General features: G+C 44.7%; 1 protein-coding gene across 4 annotated transcripts in view; it reads left to right on the top strand.

The window, feature by feature from the left end:
- CUX1 (cut like homeobox 1) overlaps nucleotides 1-22,292 on the top strand; it is a 622,185-nt gene that overhangs the window by 171,051 nt on the left and 428,842 nt on the right. For all 4 annotated transcript variants that reach the window (XM_063956056.1, XM_063956058.1, XM_063956059.1 and 1 more), the window contains exon 3: nucleotides 8,179-8,226. In XM_063956056.1, the coding sequence (XP_063812126.1) occupies nucleotides 8,179-8,226 (48 nt within the window). The remainder of the gene's footprint in view (nucleotides 1-8,178; nucleotides 8,227-22,292) is intronic.

Genomic DNA, 22,292 nt, shown 5'->3' on the forward strand with positions numbered 1-22,292 from the left:
TCTCTTCTTTGTGTATATTTTTTCACGGTAGCAATGTGTGATATACTAGCGAGGCTATTCCTTAGAGCTCGAGAGGGAGATGTATCAAACCTTGGAGAGAACTAAAGTGCCAACCAATCAGCTCCTAACTGCCATGTTACAGGATTTGGGGGAGATGTATTAACCTGGAGAAGGCATAAGCAAGTGATAAACCAGTGATATGTGCAAGGTGATAAACGCACCAGCCAATCAGGTCCAATATGTAAATTAACAGTTAGAAGCTGATTGGCTGGTGTTTTTATCACCTTACACATATCACTGGTTTATCACTTCCTTATGCCGTCTCCAGGTTAATACATCTGCCCCCGTGTTTGAATAATGTCAGTTAGGAGCTGATTGGTTGGTACTTTCTCTCCACTTTCTATCTCTCATAGGCTTGACACTAGCACTGCCTTTGACGATTACATTGACCATAAATAATTTAAATTGGTCCTGGACCACCAACCCAGGGCACCCCTGCAAGTGTCCCGAGGCACACCGTTTGAGAACCACTGTTCTATGCTATAACTCTGTCCTAGATGTGTCAGTATATGTATTAGTTAATGTAGATTCATACAAGTTATTTTTCAGCATGATCGCTAGTATTATTATGCTTTATTTGGCGCCACCAAGTGTCCGTAGCGTCGTACAGAGAAACAATTACATTGAAAACACAACCCCTTCAATATAAAAAGGTGCAAAAATAGTATTAGGGGATTGCATAAACAATAAAACATGACGACTTCAAGAGTTGGCAATAAAACAATCTCGATTGCAATGAAAAGTTATTATGGGGAAAATGTATCAAACCTTGGAGAGAGTGAAGTTGCCCAAAGCAACCAATCAGATTCTGTCATTTCATAGACTATGCTTGATGGCAACTTCTCCGTGTTAACTCTCTCCATGGTTTGATACATCTCCCCTTAAGATGCTTTGGAGAATGATAAAGGTGAGAGAGATAAACTGCCAACCAACCAGCTCCTGTCATTTCCAAACACAGCCTGTAACATGGCAGTTAGTTGCTGATTGGCTGGCACTTTATCTCTCTCCACGTTATCATCCTCCAGTTCTTAGTTCTTCTCCCCCCATTGTTTGTTATGTAACAACTGTGTACTGACATGCTTCCAGGTCCCCCCAGTGTGGCCACAATCCTAAATTTTTTCAGGTTCCACACTTATTTTCTGCAAAGATTTATGATATGTGCAGAATCTGCGGGTTTACTATAGCTGTATTGCATTCCTCCTTTAACAGTCCCAACAAAAGAAAAGAATGTGTGTCTGATATGTCATCCTATCAGGGTCACGCTGCAAAAGGTCAGGTTGAGAATACAGATTTCATACATATGCCGTTAACACATTCCTCTGTGACCAGCGCTGTCCAGCTGTTACAAAGCTTTCTGTAATTCATGGCGTGTGGAACGCTGGCTTGTCTGTAGAAGCCTGTCACAGAACTTTTTACTTTGCATTTGATTTCCATTTAAACGGTAAAACTGACCTTTTGTCTCTGTACTGTTGTCACTTTAGGCCACCAAGTGTTTATAGTGTTGTTCTAATCCAAGCTTTACCTGGGCAGATTAACAGGCAGGGTATGTGCACTAGCAGAACTCTTCTGTTTAATCATTGCTTTGAAAATAGGTCAAGAAGAGAAATCTACATCTTCTCCTAGTAAATAATTAAAGCTAATGGAATTTTCACAAGATCGGTGAGGGGGAATTTCTGTAAGGCTGTGAACTGCTGCAGACCAAGGTATTTTTTATTTATCAATGCAGCGAGCGAATGTACCTGGTAAATGCACTTTATTTCTGCACTTTCTATTTTTAAAGGCAGAAATGCTGTTCAGTCAGATATGGAGAAAAAAAAAAAATTAAAAACCCAAAGCCTTATTGATTACAAAGTAGCTGGATCATTTTGCCAGAGCAGCGATGATTTGTAGAGTGCACCGTTCTATAACTCTTCAGCACACAAATGCATGCACATGTACTCTAGGGCCCTCATTCAGATGTGGTTGGAGGTGCTGGGTCTGTTGCAAAGTACAGATTATCGATACTTTGCGCATGTGCAGGACCTGTTCTGTGCATGCGTGAACAGTTCCTGTGACGACGGACGCAGATCGGTATCAGACTGTCAGTGGAAATGGAGGCGTGTTGTCGCCGTTGCAGGGGAGGAAGGAGGGGGGGGGGGGGATGCCAGGACCCTTTCTTACCCTGGATGCTACTAAGACCATCATCCACTCAAATGGTCATCTCCATATTGGACTACAGTAATCTCCTCCTATCTGGCCACCCTGACTATGCCTCTCTACACTCCAATCTATCCCCAATGATACTGACCAGCTTATCTTCTTCTCCAAGCATACTACATCCACTTCCCCTTTCTCTTTATAAGCCTTATACTGGTTCCCCTTCCTAATCAAATTCAAGCTTCTCACACACACTCTTAAAGCCCTCCCCCATTCCTCTTTCATTTGCATATCTAACCTTATCTCCCACCTGCCCTCTTCACTCCACAAATTCATGCAGCCTCTCTTACCAGCTGATTACTTACTCCCATTCCTGCCTCCAAGATTTTGGCCTTGGTGCTCCCTATCTCTGGAATTCGCTACCTCTACCTCATAAGAGTATTTAACTAGTAACACTCCTACTGCCAGAGGTCAGAACCGTAGGGATCCCTGATATTTGGGGGATACTCACCATAGCTCATTTTAAAGTGCCCGGATTCATCAATCCACAGTGCATCGAGAAAGTTGTTTGAAATAAAGGCCAAGCAATGTCTGAATAGCAAGGGTTTGTTTGTTGTTCCATCTAGGGGGAAGGGAGTTTACTAGTAAATTATTTCTGCAGCAATGTACATTAATTCTTCACATTCACATCAGTCACTGCCCCTTTGAAGCTTCCATAAAATGCACAATTGCATTCACATGGTTCATTTTTTGTCAGAAGCCAATTAACCTATCATATCATTGGAGTTTGATAGAAAACTGGGGTACCTGAGGAAACCTACACAAACACAGGCAGAACATACAAACTCCACACAAATAGGGTCCTGGTTGGGGTTGAGCATGTGGTGCAACCGCCTCCCTTCAGAGGTGTATTTAGGAGTGAAAGCACCCCTAGGCACAACAGTAACGACTGCCCCTCCGCCTGGCTCATTTTATAATTTTTAGTGATTGGTTAGAGGCCCTCTTCTGATAGCCAATTTAATAACATGATTCTAAATATTTACTACGTAGGACAGCTTACAGAGGCAGTATGTGCATGTCCTACCCATTTACACTCCATTCAAGATAGCGTTTGGTACAGTGGAAATATTTTGGAGTTAATGGCAGTTTTTGGGCTGACAGTACCAAAACAAGCATCCAAGTGCTGCTCCCAACAAGTGCCTCATGTGCCTAATGGGAATTGCCCCTGCCTTCCCTCCCACCAGGTATTTAACTTACTACTGTATTTGGCAAGCTGTGGGAAGAAGGGGGGGCTGGAAGTCTGCAAAGCTTGCCTCCAACGTAGGGTGGTCCAGGATTAAGTTGTAGGGGAAGATTCTGAACCTGAAACTCTGTAATTGCAGCCTGTGCTGGGCGGTGTAAAAAGAGTGCCAGCAGTGCCACCATCAGAAAGCCTTACCGAGAACTAGTACAGTTATTCAGGGGTTCTCCACTTCACAAGTACCACCAACAGGTCAGATTTTCAGGATTTCTTTAATTTTGCACGGGCGAGTTAATCTGTTTTGCTGGGACAGTAATCGTCCCACGTGTTTCCCTAGACAGAAATCCTGAAAACCTGACCTTTTGGTGGCATTTGAGGTGTGGCGTTGAGAACACCTGCTCTAGAGAGACATTTGTTACGTTTTCACTAACATGTTTAGCTTACAGACAGACACTGTCTTTAAATATATGTTGAAGATGTTCTGTTCAGTAAGGATGTGCATTGAGGGAGTGCTTATGTGGCATGCAATATTGATTAGTTGACTCATTAGACAATTGATACTCCCATAGGCTCTATTAACTAGTTAATTGGGAAGTTAAATTATCTGCAGCTTTATGTTTAGCTGCTGGCATTATTGCTTAAAATAGGATTGTGCTCAAGACGAACAAAGCTATGTAACAAATTGTATGTTCTTCAGTCAGTCATCTCTTTCATTGTTTAGTCCTCCCTCATGAAGTATTATGCCCCATAACTGGGGTAACTGTTCAATGTTCAGCTGTGTGTCGCCAACATGACTATGCGGAATGGTTCTGTATAATATCATATGATGGGCTGAGAAATATCTGTTTTACATCTTTACTTGATAGGTTTCTTGCTCTGTTGGTGTCTATGGATGATATTTTTCTTTGCTATGCCAGAGCCATCAATAATGGCAGCTTCCACGTAATAATTGCAGATTAATGTACAAATGGTGTTATTTATGCAGAAAAAATTGTTAGTCCGTGTTATTGATTGATATAAACAATCCCTAGTCATTAGCATATAGTTATTATATAATATTATTATCCTTTAAATATATGGCGCCACAAGGGTTCCGCAGCGCCCAATTACTGAGTACATATGCACATAATCAAAACAGGAAAACAGCAACTTACAGTTGAAGACAATATTGGACAAGTACAGGGTAACTAAGCATAACTACACCAGTAGACAACACTGAGATAAGTATCAAGGTGGCCGAAAATTGTAGGATTTGGGCAGTTGAGGATTATTAAAGTAAGAAAAGGATAAGCAGATGAGGGGAGAGGGCCCTACTCGTGAGAACTTAAATTCTAAAGGGGAGGGGCAGACAGGGGTGACACAGATTGGGTAGACCGAGCGTGGGACAGAGGGTTAGGATGAGAGTTTGCTGGGTTTGGTAAAGAAGTGGGTCTTAAGAGCCCGTTTGAAGTTTTGTAGAGAGGTGGAGAGTCTGAAGGGAAAGGTAGAGAATTCCAGAGTAAGGGAGCAGCACGTGAAAAATCTTGGAGGTAGGAGTGGGTTGAGGTAATCAGAAGATAGGAGTTCCTCATTATTCAGTGCAGAGATGTTTGATCATGATGTAATCTAGTACTAGTGGTTTATACGGTGAGATCATCTGCCTTCTTCGTGCCACCTGGTATGTATAGCCTTGGGCCCATTGGTGGTGTTGACTGATGGATAACATGGCCATCTTACTGTATAGGTGCACAGGGCAGTTGCCCAGGGCCCCACAATTCTATGGACCTCCGAGTAGAGGCGGGTGGTGGTCACATGATAATAGTGGAGAAACAGCATTCTCTACCTGCCTCTCAGCCTGCAGCCAGACAGTGAATGGATATCAGCATGCTGATTGGTGGATGGCTGGAGTTATCCACTAATCAGAGTGCTGACAGCCATTCACCATGTGGAAGCATGTGGATTGATGGTGTAAGACTGCAGGAGAGGCAAGTTCAGATTTTTTTTTTTTGTTTTGTTCCTGTGAATGGGTGTGTAGGATCCCCAGTGCATTGCTTTGCCCAGGGCCTACACTGCTAGTAAGATTACCCTGATGGTTATGGCTTTCTGTTGATTAAAAAATATATTTTCTATTTCATTTGTAGAGATGTATAATATACTGGAAATTTGTTTCTAAAATGTGTCCTCTAATTTGTGTTTATGATTTTATTTATTTCAGTTTATGTTAATGCTAGGCAGGAATGCTTGAGTCTGATAGTTTTCTGCATTTTATGTTTTGTAACGTACAAAGTAGGGACACAATTATCTTACTATGATATGTTAGAAGGACAAGTGTTCTTTTGTCTGGCTTTTTATGCTGAATATAGAAATGCACAGTTATCCACCCAGGGTCCCCTTGCTCCTAACAGACCACCTTCCTAGAAGTTGGAAGGCTTTAACACCAACAGTCCCAGGTCTGCGACCCTGCTCGGTACCAGGGCTTTTACTTGGGAAACATTCGACCCGGGTTGTCAAAAAAGTGTCTGTTTGGCATGCCTACAGGCGCCACATGACAGTGGAGCATGCGGAGCCGAGTGGCAGTCATACGCACAGCACCAGTATATGATTGAAGGTGAGACAGAGCCATCTGCAGCACCAGTGGGGCAGACTCAGGAGACGGAAAGGATCTGACATTTCAGTATTCAATTTGCAGGTTTTGGCAGTTTTTTTTTAAGTCGGATTGACATTGTCGGAAACAAAGCTAAAACTTGTCTGATTTGGCCACTAATCCGCCAAAACACGTGGATCCACGGCTAATCCGCCGATCCACGTGTTTTCTGACAAGTCGGAATTTCTGACTTGTCGGATAAACGGCAGTTTGATTGAATAGGTCGAATCTGGATTCGACCTTAAAATGTTGGAAACTGCCGTTTTTCCGACAAGTCGGGAATTCCGACTTGAATTGAATAGACCCCATAGGGGTCTATTTACTAAGCCTTGGATGGAGATAGAGTAGACGGAGATAAATGATCATCCATTCAGCTCCTAACTGCCATAGGCTGGGTTTGAAAAATAAAATGACAGTTAGGAGCCGATTGGCTGATACTTTATCTCCGTCCACTTTATCTCCATCCAAGGCTTTCTTAGGAAAATGCGTTCAGTGGGAATATCTGAGCCAATTTTAATTAATTTCTACTCTTGGATTATTGAGAGTGTGCTTACTTATGGTATTTGCGTCTGGTATGGAAATTGTAACGTAACAGATCATAAGTCGCTTGATAGAATTGTTAAAACTGCTGGAAGAATAGTAGGTTTACAATTGCCAAATATCCAGTCCATTTATGAAAAGAGGCTCCTTAGGAAGGCTAGGAGTATATTGAGTGATGAGACCCACCCTAATCATGGGGTATTTACCCTGCTTCCTTCTAACTTACGTTACAGATCTTTGCTGTGTAAGACCAGTCTGTTGAAATATAGTTTTTTTCCTAAGGCAATTCATATGCTTAATGGTCTAAAGGGTAGGTAGTACCTGCTTATGTGTCTACTTGTGTTCTTATGGCTTTTAAAATATTTATTGTGCCTTTTGGTACTTGTATTTTTGTGATATCTGTTTCGTTCATACTGAAATTTCATTGTTTGTTCACATGTTGAATATTTAATGATGATAAACTCAAACTCAACTCTTACCGCTGCGCTCGGCACAGATTACCGTTCCCAATTGTAGTCCACGTGGATCGTCAAGTATGAGAAAGTCCAAAAATGTTTAAAGAATTGTGAAAAACTCATGTCGACCTTTTGACCTGTCGACCTAGTACATGTCGACCAAGTGACCCAGTCGACCTAATGCATGTTGACCTAATGACTGTCGACCTAAGTGGTGTCGACCTAATGACTGTATCCCGCACTAGGCACACGCCATTCTGTTACAAGTTAGTGGAGTAGATGGCAGAAGCTACTTGATGGCAGCAACAATCGAAAATCCATGTACAGTAGATGTGGCATGTGCCTCTTCTCCACTGAGCACCTCAATTGTTGCTCTGGAAAGACAGATGTTTTAAAGTGGCCTTTTTGCATCCTCGTTTGGACTCCTTTTATGTATATCTTTTTTTGTTATACCTTATAATGTATTTGGGAAATTGCTGCACTACTTAAGTCTTCAAAGTAGGCTAACACTTGGTAAATTTTTCTCTGTATTAATTACTGCATTGATGAGATAATTAATATACATTTGAAATGTCTTGTTGCAAAAAAAAAAAAAGGTTTGCTTTTCTTTTTACTTTAGAAATCCTAAGTACTAGCTGCCAAGGAATAAAGCTTAGTATGAGGAGGTTTTAAGAACTCCCAATGAACATGGTTTGGGGGGGAAAGGGTGACTCCTGCCAGAATTGGGGTGGGGGAATACGTTTGGCTGGAGCTAGTCTTTTAAAATAGAACTGGAAATGAAGGAGTGCCACGAGAGACTCATAGCTGCCAAGATCTAAACATGGCCTGCTATTCTACCATTTGCCTGGATTAGTAACAAAAGTAATCATTTTATTGCCAGAAATGTTACTCTATGGGGGTATGTTTAAGATTACTTCTCCTATGAGATCCATAATGTGTAAGTATGCAATCCTTTCACGAGCGTAGGAAACTTCAGTGAGCACAAGTTAAGTCTAGTTTGCCAAGGGGAGGTAGTTCTAGGAATCGCCCAGCAATGCAGATGGGGAAGGAGATGTGTCTGCATTAACGTTGGTGTCTCAGAATGTGAATTTTACAACCCTAATTATGGTTTCTCTTCTCCATAGGACTTGCGCAAACAGGTAGCTCCGTTGTTGAAGAGTTTCCAAGCAGAGGTAAGAGCGATTCACACAGGACTGTATTACAAGGAAATGTTTATTTCAGTTGCTTTGCAAAATGAATTCTGCATAAACTGACAGGCTGAGTGTTTAAGTGAGGCGTACTGATGTATGAAGAGCGCCCCATCCTTCCAGCCAATATGAGAGCTTGCACCTCTTACGTCCAAACTATAACACACAGTTCCCACGTTCTGCCAGCTGCGAGAAGGTTACGCTGTAAGATGACATTTTAATGGCGGCTGTGAAACACATTTTGTTTTCTTGTACTTGGAAGATATTGCTGTAATGATGATTCATTTATCCTTGGAAAACCCAACAAATGTAAATGGTCACAAGGTCTAAAATGAAAGTTGATGAAAAGACTTTAAGTAACGTTTAAGTGTTCCAAGCTTCTCCTCTGATCTTTGCCATCGCCAGCGATCTGCTGTCCTCTTCTTTGGGTTAAGAATAATAAGCTTGGTACATGCAGAAAAATCCTCTTTCCCTTGTGGCTACAGCAATGCGTTTGTAGGTTGCCCTTGTCACAGGTTGAGTGGAGAGAATGTCATTGAGGTAGAGTGGCATTTTGTGCCAGGAGGAGAGAGATTTCCTACCATTTTTTGCATGCAACTGACTATGGACTGTGTATGTTATACTGGCAATGAGGCTGTATAGTGTATGGTATGCAGGGGCTATACATGTAGTGTACAGTTCATGGTATGCCTGACATAGTGCTATGGATAGTATGCTATGCGTAGGGTTGTGTAAGGTACTGTAAATAGTATGTTTAATCTGAGGATATATGTAGTATGACATTTTTACAGTATTTCAGACATGAGAATATATGTGATCTCCCCTGTAACACACACCTTCTCCTTCGGGCAGGACAACCTCCCTCTCCTCCTTGGGGCTCAGAGGCGGCAGCCGCCTGAGAGCATGGCATAGGGGAGTAGAGAGGGAGGTTGCAGCCGCCTGAAAGAGAAGGTGTGTGTGCATTATGGGTGGCGATCTGCCATTGTGGACTATGTATATTATGTTGCTTGTGGGATTCATGTATTATGCGGTTCGCAATGTATCAGACACAGGGCTGCATATAATATGGTGGCCGATGGACTATATATAAAGTATATTGGACATAGGACTAGGGGCCTAATTCAGAGTTGATTGCAGCAGCAAATTTGTTAGCAGTTGGGCAAAACCATGTGCAATGCAGGGGGGGGCAGATATAACATATGCAGAGAGAGTTAGATTTGGGTGTGGTGTGTTCTAACTGAAATCTAAATTGCAGTGTAAAAAAAAGCAGCCAGTATTTACCCTGCACAGAAACAAAATAACCCACCCAAATCTAACTCTCTCTGCACATGTTTTATCTGCTACACCTGCAGTGCACATGGTTTTGCCCAACTGCTAACAAATTTACTGCTGCGATCAACTCTGAATTACCCCCTATATACGAGTATACTACATCTGTTTAGTCTAGTACAGTGGTCAGGGAATAGGGGTAAATTACCCCAAATGGGTTAAAAATTAAATTCCTGGGGGTAATTGACGGTCGCGCTGCCGAGACACAGCCCCATCCAGCATGCAATGTGATGTGCTGACATCACACCGCGCTCCCTCCTGCCTGCCCTGCGCTGTGCTCCTGGCCGCCCTGTGCTGTGTTCCTGGCCGCGGTGTGACGTGCTGACGTCACACCACGCTCCCTCACGCCTGCCCGTCCTGCGCTCTGCTGTCCTCCCACCAACCCACACACAGAACTTGCAGTTTTCTGTGGCTGACCGTTGACGGAGTTCCGCAGGATAAGACAGTGGCTCACATAGCAGTGGGAAATTCCCACTGACATTACTGAGGTGAGAATGTGATCATCTGTCTCCTAAAAGTCGTGTGTCCCCCCTTCCATCTTTCTTACATTTATTTGGTTTGGGGAGAAAGTGTTAATTAACCCAATCATTGCCAAAAAATAATTGGCGAAAATAATAAAAAAAAAAATAATTTCTCTAACGTCCTAGTGGATGCTGGGGACTCCGTAAGGACCATGGGATAGACGGGCTCCGCAGGAGACATGGGCACTTCAAGAAATAATTTAGGTTCTGGTGTGCACTGGCTCCTCCCTCTATGCCCCTCCTCCAGACCTCAGTTTGATACTGTGCCCAGACGAGCTGGGTGCTTTTCAGTGAGCTCTCCTGAGTTTGCTGAGAGAAAGTATTTTGTTAGGTTTTTTATTTTCAGGGAGCTCTGCTGGCAACAGACTCACTGCATCGTGGGACTGAGGGGAGAGAAGCAGCCCTACTCTCTGAAGCTAGGTACTGCTTCTTAGGCTACTGGACACCATTAGCTCCAGAGGGATCGTACGCAGGATCTCACCCTCGCCGATCGATCCCAGAGCCGCGCCGCCGTCCCCCTCGCAGAGCCGGAAGACAGAAGCCGGGTGAGTATGAGAAGCAAAGAAGACTTTACAGGCGGCAGAAGACTCCGTTCTTCACTGAGGTAACGCACAGCACTGCAGCTGTGCGCCATTGCTCCCACACACCTCACATACTCCGGTCACTGTAAGGGTGCAGGGCGCAGGGGGGGGGGGCGCCCTGGGCAGCATTTGGGACCTCTTTTGGCAAAAGTTAAACATATATACAGCTGGGCACTGTATATATGTATGAGCCCCCGCCAAAAATTGCATATTTAAGCGGGACAGAAGCCCGCCGCCGAGGGGGCGGAGCTTCTTCCTCAGCACTTACCAGCGCCATTTTTTCTCCACAGCTCCGCTGAGAGGAAACTCCCCAGGCTCTCCCCTGCAGATACACGGTAGAAGAGGGTAAAAAGAGAGGGGGGCACATAATTAGGCGCAAAAAACAATATATAAACAGCAGCTACTGGGTTAACATTAAGTTACTGTGTTATTCCTGGGTTTATAGCGCTGGGGTGTGTGCTGGCATACTCTCTCTCTGTCTCTCCTAAGGGCCTTGTGGGGGAACTGTCTTCAAAAAAGTTACAGCCAAAATTAGCTAAATCCATCCGTTATATGATTATAGCAATTAAGGATGTGTTGCACATCACAGAGGAAATCCCAGTCCCTGACAAGAGGGTACATATGTATGGGGAAAAGAAGCCGGAGGTAACCTTTCCCCCCTCACACGAGCTAAATGAGTTATGTGAAAAGGCTTAGGAATCTCCAGATAAAAAACTGCAGATTTCCAAAAGGATTCTTATGGCGTATCCTTTCCCGCCAACGGACAGGTTACGCTGGGAATCCTCCCCTAAGGTGGACAAAGCTTTAACACGCTTATCCAAGAAGGTAGCCCTGCCGTCACAGGATACGGCTACCCTCAAAGATGCTGCGGATCGCAAACAGGAGGTTACCCTGAAGTCCATTTATACACATTCAGGTACCTTACTGAGGCCGGCGATCACGTCGGCCTGGGTGTGTAGTGCTGTAGCAGCATGGACGGATACCGTGTCTGAGGAAATTGATACCTTAGACAAGGATACTATATTGTTGACCTTGGGGCATATTAAAGACGCTGTCCTATATATGAGAGATGCTCAAAGACACATTAGTCTACTGGGTTCTAGAATAAATGCGATGTCAATTTCTGCCAGAAGGGTCCTGTGGACTCTGCAATGGACAGGTGATGCCGACTCAAAAAGGCATATGGAGGTTTTACCTTACAAGGGTGAGGAATTGTTTGGGGAGGGTCTCTCGGACCTGGTCTCCACAGCTACTGCTGGAAAGTCAACATTTTTGCCATATGTTTCCTCACAGCCTAAGAGAGCACCGTATTATCAAATGCAGTCCTTTCGATCACAGAAAAACAAAGTCAGAGGTGCGTCCTTTCTTGCCAGAGGCAGGGGCAGAGGAAAGAAGCTGCAAAATCCACCGCATGACGCTGGGGCTCCACAAGCGGAGCTAGGCCCGGTGGGGGCACGTCTTCGAAATTTCAGCCACAAGTGGGTTCACTCCCAGTTGGATCCCTGGGCAATAGATATTGTGTCTCAGGGATACAAGCTGGAATTCAAGGAGATGCCCCCTCACCGATACCTCAAATCGGCCCTGCCAGCTTCCCCCCACGAGAGGGAAATAGTGTTAACTGCAATTCACAAATTGTATCTTCAACAGGTGGTGGTCAAGGTTCCCCTCCTTCAACAAGGAAGGGGTTATTATTCGACCATGTTTGTAGTACCGAAACCGGACGGTTCGGTCAGACCCATATTGAATTTAAAATCCCTGAACATATACCTGAAAAGGTTCAAGTTCAAGATGGAATCGCTGAGAGCGGTCATCGCAAGCCTGGAAGGGGGGGATTTTATGATGTCTCTGGACATAAAGGATGCATACCTTCATGTCTCCATTTATCCACCTCATCAGGCGTACCTCAGATTTGTGGTACAGGATTGTCATTACCAATTTCAGACGTTGCCGTTTGGTCTCTCCACGGCACCGAGAATATTTACCAAGGTAATGGCGGAAGCAAGGAGTCACAATTATCCCATACTTGGACGATCTCCTCATAAAAGCGAGATCAAGAGAGCAGTTGCTGATCAGCGTAGCACTTTCTCTGGAATGGTTACGGCAACACTGCTGGATTCTAAATATTCCAAAGTCGCAGTTGGTTCCTACGACTCGTCTGCCTTTCTTGGGCATGATTCTAGACACAGACCAGAAAAGGGTTTATCTCCCGATGGAGAAAGCTCAGGAACTCATGACACTGGTCAGGAACCTATTAAAACCAAAACAGGTGTCAGTGCATCACTGCACTCGTGTCCTGGGAAAGATGGTGGCATCATACGAGGCCATTCCCTTCGGCAGGTTCCATGCAAGGACTTTTCAATGGGACTTACTGGACAAGTGGTCCGGATCACATCTTCAGATGCATCGGTTAATCACCCTATCCCCCAGGGCCAGGGTGTCACTCCTGTGGTGGCTACAGAGCGCTCACCTTCTCGAGGGCCGCAGATTCAGCATTCAGGACTGGGTCCTGGTGACCACGGACACAAGCCTCCGAGGTTGGTTTGCAGTCACACAGGGAAGAAATTTCCAAGGTCTGTGGTCAAGTCAAGAGACTTGCCTTCACATCAACATCCTGGAACTAAGGGCCATATACAACGCCCTACGTCAAGCGGAGACCCTGCTTCGCAACCAACCGGTTCTGATTCAGTAAGACAACATCACCGCAGTGGCTCATGTAAACCGCCAAGGTGGCACAAGGAGCAGAGTGGCGATGGCGGAAGCCACCAGAATTCTTCGCTGGGCGGAGAATCACGCAAGCGCACTGTCAGCAGTGTTCATCCCGGGAGTGGACAACTGGGAAGCAGACTTCCTCAGCAGACATGACCTGCATCCAGGGGAGTGGGGACTTCATCGGGAAGTCTTCGCACAGATTGCAAGTCAGTGGGGACTGCCACAGGTGGACATGATGGCATCCCGCCTCAAGAAAAAGCTACAGAGGTATTGCGCCAGGTCAAGAGACCCTCAGGCGATAGCTGTAGACGCCCTGGTGACACCATGGGTGTTCCAGTCGGTCTATGTATTTCCTCCTCTTCCTCTCATACCCAAGGTGCTGAGGATAATAAGAAAAAGAGGAGTGAGAACAATACTCATTGTTCCAGATTGGCCACGAAGGACTTGGTATCCAGATCTGCAAGAAATGCTCACAGAGGACCCGTGGCCTCTTCCTCTAAGACAGGACTTGTTGCAACAGGGGCCCTGTCTGTTCCAAGACTTACCGCGGCTGCGTTTGACGGCATGGCGGTTGAACGCCGGATCCTAGCAGAGAAAGGCATTCCAGATGAGGTCATTCCTACGCTGATAAAGGCTAGGAAGGACGTGATAGCTCAACATTATCACCGTATATGGCGAAAATATGTTGCTTGGTGTGAGGCCAGGAATGCTCCTACGGAGGAATTCCAGCTGGGCCGTTTCCTTCACTTCCTACAGTCCTGAGTGAATTTGGGCCTAAAATTGGGTTCCATTAAGGTCCAGATTTCGGCCCTATCCATTTTCTTTCAAAAAGAGTTGGCTTCTCTACCTGAAGTTCAGACGTTTGTAAAGGGAGTGCTGCATATTCTGCCCCCTTTTGTGCCTCCAGTGGCACCTTGGGATCTTAACGTGGTGTTGAGTTTCCTGAAATCCCACTGGTTTGAACCACTCAAAACGGTGGAGTTGAAATATCTCACGTGGAAGGTGGTCATGCTATTAGCCTTGGCTTCGGCTAGGCGTGTGTCAGAGTTGGCGGCTTTGTCACATAAAAGCCCCTATCTGGTTTTCCATGCGGATAGAGCAGAATTGCGGACCCGTCCACAATTTCTGCCGAAAGTGGTTTCATCCTTTCATATAAACCAACCTATTGTGGTGCCTGTGGCTACTACGGACTTGGAGGATTCCGAGTTACTTGATGTGGTCAGGGCTTTGAAGGTTTATGTAGCCAGAACGGCTAGGGTCAGGAAAACAGAGTCTTTGTTTATCCTGTATGCTTCCAACAAGCTTGGTGCTCCTGCTTCAAAGCAAACTATTGCTCGCTGGATCTGTAACACGATTCAGCAGGCTCATTCTGCGGCTGGATTGCTGCTACCAAAATCAGTTAAGGCCCATTCCACTAGGAAGGTGGGCTCTTCTTGGGCGGCTGCCCGAGGGGTCTCGGCATTACAGCTTTGCCGAGCGGCTACTTGGTCAGGTTCAAACACTTTTGCAAAGTTCTACAAGTTTGATACCCTGGCTGAGGAGGACCTTGTGTTTGCTCAATCGGTGCTGCAGAGTCATCCGCACTCTCCCGCCCGTTTGGGAGCTTTCGTATAATCCCCATGGTCCTTACGGAGTCCCCAGCATCCACTAGGACGTTAGAGAATATAAGATTTTACTTACCGGTAAATCTATTTCTCGTAGTCCGTAGTGGATGCTGGGCGCCCGTCCCAAGTGCGGACTTCTTCTGCAATACTTGTATATAGTTATTGCTTCAATAAGGGTTAAGTTATGGTTGCATCAGGGTTTGACCTGATGCTCTGTTATTTGTCATACTGTTAACTGGTTGTTCACATGTTATACGGTGTGATTGGTGTGGCTGGTATGAATCTTGCCCTGGATTACCAAAATCCTTTCCTTGTACTGTCAGCTTGTCTGGGCACAGTTTCTCTAACTGAGGTCTGGAGGAGGGGCATAGAGGGAGGAGCCAGTGCACACCAGAACCTAAATTCTTTCTTGAAGTGCCCATGTCTCCTGCGGAGCCCGTCTATCCCATGGTCCTTACGGAGTCCCTAGCATCCACTACGGACTACGAGAAATAGATTTACCGGTAAGTAAAATCTTATTTTTATATATACAAACAGTTTCTCAGAAATGCCATATAAACAGTGATAACCAGTATATATGCACAATAATATATGATTTCCTTCCTTTCAAATCAAGGGGGTAACGTCGGCGTATCTAAATATATTCTGGGATAAAACGTAAAAAAGTTCCCTGACCCCTGGTCTTAGTATGAGGGTCACAATAGTTTGTGCACTTTTTTAGGCAAAGGAGGGATTGGCACGTGGGTGGGGGCACTGATGTATTTATAATGGGTGCAGTGTGTGTAGTGCACACGGGGCCCTGAGACCAGGGGTGCACACCCTGCACCCATTTTTTTTTTCAATACCCTCTGGAGTCCAGCTTCGGGAGCAGCAGCGCTTCAGAAATTGCTAGGACAATGGCGTGGCGGCCATTATCCTGGTATTTTGCGCATGCTCAGTAAGGGAATCACAGGGAAAATGGCCACTGCGCCATTTTCCTGGTGATTTCTAAAGTGCTGCTGCTTACGACGCACATGGACACTAGACTCTGGGACAGAGCTAGGGTTCCCTAGTGCCCAGAGTCTACAACCCTGCCAGCTAGAGAGGAGGGGACCCAGGCGGAGTCTGCCCATGGGCCTCCTCCTCTCTAGATGCGCCCCTGGGGTGGAGGGGAGTGGAGTGTGGAGAAAAATATCTGTTTACTCTGTGCCTATAGAAGTCATAACTGTAAATGAATAAGAGTTGCATTATAAGATGTGTACTGCATGCTATAAGGGTCTCTCTGTCACAGTGGCATAACCTGTTGCTGGATGTCCCTTTAGGGCTCCACTCCTGTTGTGTACATTATTGGTAACTAATACCCCTTTTACACTGACCATTTTTGTCAGTGTGAATGGGTACAGGGACAATTTCCCTGGGACGAATATCCCGGGATTTCAACCCAGGTCTCGCTGTGCAGTGTAAACGGGTATACCGGGTCAAGGCAACCCGGCACCCGTTCTCTGCATAGGAGGAGGTGGTGCTCGGAGAAGTTCATCTCCAAGCACCGCCTCCACTAGAGTCAGCGGTGACGTCACTGACCCGGCAATATGCCGTGTCGGGCCGCGAATGTAAAAGGGTCATTCCCGGGAATGTGTCCCGGGAAATAACAGGACACATTCCCGGGAATGACCCGAAGCTGCGAATGTAAAAGGGGTATTACCCAAGCTATCATCACAATGGCTTGCTTGTTACTTTTGTACTGTGGGGGGGCACATTGTAATTGTTATTAAAATGACAGTAATCCTCACTGAGTTTATAACTGACATGTTTATACATTATATTTAGTGCATTTCCAGTTCTAGGTATCTTGAGTTGCAATAATTTTATGCTTCTGTTCGTACCTCAACGTTAAAGCCTAACTTACAGCGGAGCCTGTATTGTCAACTTCTGATTGTAGATGTAGTAAGCAGTTAACTTTATTTCAAAGGTTGTTTTTTTTTCTTATTAAATATAATTGGCTTGCCTATAAATACGTTACCGAGCATACAGTATTCACTGCTTTGTTTTTCTGTTACATCTTCTGTTTTTCATCTTTGCATTATAAGATTTTACTGCATAGCGAATAACATGCAATCTTTTCAAAGCAAACACTCCTGATAGCAGAGCAATCTCATCTGAAATACCCGCTAACCTCAGATTTATTTTATGTGATTTTATGTGATTGTTTTTCTTGTGGTGGCTATGTGTGTATTACACAGTGCAGCAAGAGATATGGGTTTTGTCCCATCCTCAGTTACACATGGCTTTTTAGCAGGTACCTCTAGCTGTACCCCCTTTCATGTTGTCCTCACCTGCCTCCTGTATTAAACCCAGCACCCCCCCATTAACAAAGCCTGGTTTGGAAAGTAAAATAAAGAGGGGTTATGGATTACAAAGGGGAACTGAAACTTTGTTATTGAAACAAAAAAAGTTTTGATGCGTCCTGTCTCTGCAGCCTTGTCTGAATAACATAATGAAGGAGGAAATCTGCAAAGTAAATAGTATTCTAAATTAATGTATTCATGTGTTACGTCTGGATCTGGCAGGTTGTGTGCCAGAAACTATGCTGTCCAACTTGGCATTTTTGTTCAGTCCATGTGAATGCTAAATAGTTGGGTCCCATAACCACAGTTCTCCAAGTCCTTGCTGCATCATGCCACAGCCGCAAAGAGGGGCAGCCGGGTTGGCGACAGAGGCCAGGGAGTGGTGCAGTCAAGTGAGCGTGATGGCATGGCTGCATCATAATGACACCCCCCCCCTCCACCCCCATATTGTACAATGCCACGATTACCAGTGTTGTAAAGTGTGGGATGGGACCACATTGAAGCAATGCTTCATAAATCGCGTCTTCAAGCCCCCCGGACTCCCACCCAGTAGAGCTACCTGAGATTTGTGAGTCTCCCATTGGATGTTACAGGAGATTAGGCAAGTACATATTACTGAATTGTATTCAGTATCCACTTCCTGTGTGAAAGGTACACCCCCCTGCATTTTCTAGCTTTAGTTCAAAAATAATCTTTATTATCCATGATACTGCTGTTAGTTTGTCTTACACAGCAATGCTGTAATGTTCCCCAGAAAAAGATAGATGTATTACGGAGTGTCCCGTTCCGAGACACAGCAGCCATGGCATTTTTCAATTTCCTACTCCGTTTGCCCGAGGAAGTTTGCATTTGAGGGGGAGGGGGGCTTGGGATCTTCTATCTACGTAGCAGAACATGATATGAGCTAGACAGGGTTAAGAGAACTGTGGTATGGCTGCCTCTCTATTATGGGTGGCTTAGAAGAAATAAGGAAATGTTAGTAAGTGCCTAATGTAATGACTAAGAATTATTTGGCTCCTCCGTGCTAGCAAAGTATTTGAATTAATACAGCAAACACGGGGTATTTCAGGTCTGATCGCAGCAGGAAATTTGTTAGCTAATGGGTAAAACCATGTGCACTGCAGGTGGAGCAGATGTAACATGTGCAGAGAGAGTTAGATTTGGGTGGTTTATTTTGTTTCTGGGCAGGGTAGATACTGGCTGCTTTATTTTTACTTCAATTTAGATTTCAGTTCGAACATACCCCACCCAATTCTCCCTCTGCAAATGTTATATCTGCCCCCCCCCCCCCCCCCCCCCCCGCAGTGCAGATGGTTTTGCCCATTTGCTAACAAATTTGCTGCTGCGATCAGATCTTATTAGGCCCCTAGTGTGTGCAAGACGTCAGTCTGGCTTATCCGATTCTGATGGCATAATAAACTGACCATTGGTATTCATTAAGCCATGCTGTATGCAGATGCAGATTGTAGCATACCGCCCAACATCTCCAGAAGGAAACCCGGGACTCCGTCACGTGGCGAAGATGCGCCCAGCTTAAAAGGGGGCATGGCCTACAGAAAAGGGAGCATAGCTTTGCAGGATTACGGTGATCACAAGCCCATTTTGGTCACTGAGGATACATCCCCAGTGCTCTGTGAGCTGCTGGCATGCCCCCAGTCCCTCTGTCTCCCATGAATAGACGTTGTGCGCATGCCAAGCAGGGCAAAGAGTGACAGGATCCTCCCAACTTATTTGCCTTGTCCCTACGTCACAGCTCCTCTGCCTAGCAAGAGAGAGAGAGGAGCCCTAAATAGGGGTAAATGTATGTGCCACATATTTCTTATTTATGCTTCCGCAGCTCAAGGCCAGAGTAATCAATTCTCTGCTCCCCTCACCAGATACTCCAGTGACCTCGTAACTAGGTTTTCCTATAAGAGCTAGAGCAGCTCTCATGGTAATATTATTAGAGGTTCACAACGCTGAACACTATGTCATGAAGAGTTAATGCCAGAAGACAGCTCATGTGGTTCCCCTGTTCCCTACAGGTGTATTGGGGTGGTGAAGTATTTTGTGGGACACGCAGGCTTGTGTAATGCACATACTGATAAGATGCTTTTGTGGGGGTATACACACTGACATGTAATTCTGTGTCTGGGGCGCAGTGGCTGGGGTACTAACTCTGTAAGGGCTTAAACTATTGTTATGCATAGCCCCATTCCTAGGAATTTGTGACTAGCAAATGTTGAGCAAGCTCCTGATGTTTAACCCTGACTACTAACTTTTAGAAGTCCAGGCCTTATGTATGTTGTATGATATCTTGTGCGAATTCTTTTCCATGCCAGTCCATCAAACGTCGTCATTTTCACAGGCATATTAACATATCTATCAAAACACTTCAAAGTCTCATGGGCCCTACACACTGGGCGATAATACTGAAAGATATGAACGATCTCGTTCATTAATGAACAAGATACCGTTCATATCTTTCAATGTGGAGGCACCAGCGATGAACGATGCACGGCCGCATGCTCGTTCATTGCTGGTCTCCCGTCGGCTGTGCATGCAGGCCAATATGGACGATCTCGTCCATATTTGCCTGCACTGCTATGGAGCCGGGTGACGGGGGGAGTGAAGAAACTTCACTCCCCCCCCCAAACCCCCCCCCCCCCCCCGCCGCCGGGTCGCCCGTCGTCCTTATCCGTCGTCGGGCAGCTCAGCGGCGGATCTGTCAGTGTGTAAGGCCCATAACTCCATTTTAAATTGCATTGTATTAACAAAAGTATACTGTATGTTACCACTGATCCAGAAATGTGTCCTTTACCCACCTTGTAACTTTATTCTTGACCCACCTGTAATGATCTCTGACATACCCTCCAACATTTTACACATAAAAAAATAGGTACAAATTCGAAAAGGTGGGCGTGGCCACGGATGAAGGGGGCGTGATAATGCCCCTTTTCCTATACTGTCAATGGAAGTGTGGAGAGCCGAAAATCGGTACAGATTATAAAAAAAAAGGTACTGTACCTGCCAAAAAGGTACAGTTGGAGAGTATTCTCTGATGTTCTCTTCTCTGGTCTCTGGCCCTATTTATACATATAAATGTTCCATTTATACACCTGACGTTATCGTACAGCAGTATAGACCTATATAACGTATTGTGCCTGCAGTTACAGTATATTTGGATCTGCATCCACCAGACCGGCACCAATGTCTGTGTCACACAATTAAACGTGAATGTGCCGCATGACAGCATATAAATGGATCAAATCGCCAAATCTTTTGAGTTCAAGGCCGTCGCTTCCTCCCAATAGTGCTGGAGTAATTGAAAAACAGTGAAATAAAAAAGAAAAATATCACAAGCCAGAACTAGACCCCAAAGTGTGTGTGTGTGTTTTTTATTTTTTTTCCTTTTAATATTCCCAGTTCATGCCCTGTCGAAGCAGACTCCATCTTCTAAATGTGGAACGGAGCTGAAAATCCCTATTGCTTGCAAGTGACACATTGCAGAAAGTGCATTTCCTTTCATTAAATGCTTTTCTTTCCATCTCTCTCACCTCCTTGAGGGAAAAATAATCTGGCCATAGTGCGGTAGTAGCTCACATTGCTAGCACTGTAAATTCTGATTCATACTCTTCATTGCTTAACACACTCCTGAAACTCAATATTTCATTGCAATCATCTCCGTTTCAAATGTCAGACCTTTGCATAGCCAATTGAGGAAGTTTGCCATATTAACTTCCTGCTGCGTTACAAAGCTATAGCATGCCAGGTAGAACGTGCTCGCAGTATCAAAGGTTCCCTGTGTAAGGCTAAACACCTAATTAATAGGATTTCGTCTAGCAGGTTCACTCAATGATGGCTCTATTAAGGGCTCTCTCAGATCTACCATTCTGTTTTCAGGCCAGCTCCATAATTGAAAACATATTTTCTTCTCCCGAGCTGCAGCTGGTTTGGTTCTGCTCATGCAGAAAAGGATATAACCTTGCATAACATAGGAAATGAACGGTTGAGAGAGAAGCCAAATTCAATTTCAGTCAGATATTTCGAGGATAAGTCCATGATCTATGGAAGCAGGGGAATGAAAAGTGTGTGTGTGTGAGGAAAGGAGCGTATTCAGCAGTCTATTAATCACGGCTGGCCTGGACTCTGCTTTGTGATCTCACATTAGTAGTGATTCTTCTACAAAGGCTGGAGAGGTGCCAGATATACGCAGAGTTAACCTCTTAAGCATCATTTGCTACTTGAAGCTCAATGGATGTTATGTTGTGAAATACAGTTGGGTGCCGCTGCCAGACTTGTAGGGGAAAGAAAGCTGTTCCCATCTCACACATGGGAGTGTGTAGTAAAAATGTGGAGAATGTTAGATGGATCTACAGTGTCAATGATATTTTAATACCTGTGTGTGTGTGTGTGTGTGTGTGTGTGTGAATATATATATATATATATATATATATATATATATATAATGTGTGTGTGTGTGTGTGTGTATATATACAGGTTGAGTATCCCATATCCAAATATCCGAAATACGGAATATTCCGAAATACGGACTTTTTTGAGTGAGATAGTGGAACTTTTGTTTTTTGATGGCTCAATGTACGCAAACTTTGTTTAATACACAAAGTTATTAAAATATTGTATTAAATGACCTTCAGGCTGTGTGTATAAGGTGTATATGAAACATAAATGCATTCTGTGCTTAGACTTGGGTCCCATCGCCATGATATCTCATTATGGTATGCAATTATTCCAAAATACGGAAAAATCCGATATCCAAAATACTTCTGGTCCCAAGCATTTTGGATAAGGGATACTCAACCTGTATCTATCTATCTATCTATCTATCTATCTATCTATCTATCTATCTATCTATATATATTTATTATTATGAGGCAACCGACTGCCCCGGCACTCCGGTACCTATCCAGGTATTACCCTGCTCAGGTGCCCTCCTTAGGTGATTGCACCACGTTATGTGCATGGATTGAAGGGTAGGCGGCA

The sequence above is a fragment of the Pseudophryne corroboree genome, chromosome 2 (assembly GCF_028390025.1).
Source record: "Pseudophryne corroboree isolate aPseCor3 chromosome 2, aPseCor3.hap2, whole genome shotgun sequence".
NCBI classification, from domain to species: Eukaryota; Metazoa; Chordata; class Amphibia; order Anura; family Myobatrachidae; genus Pseudophryne; species Pseudophryne corroboree.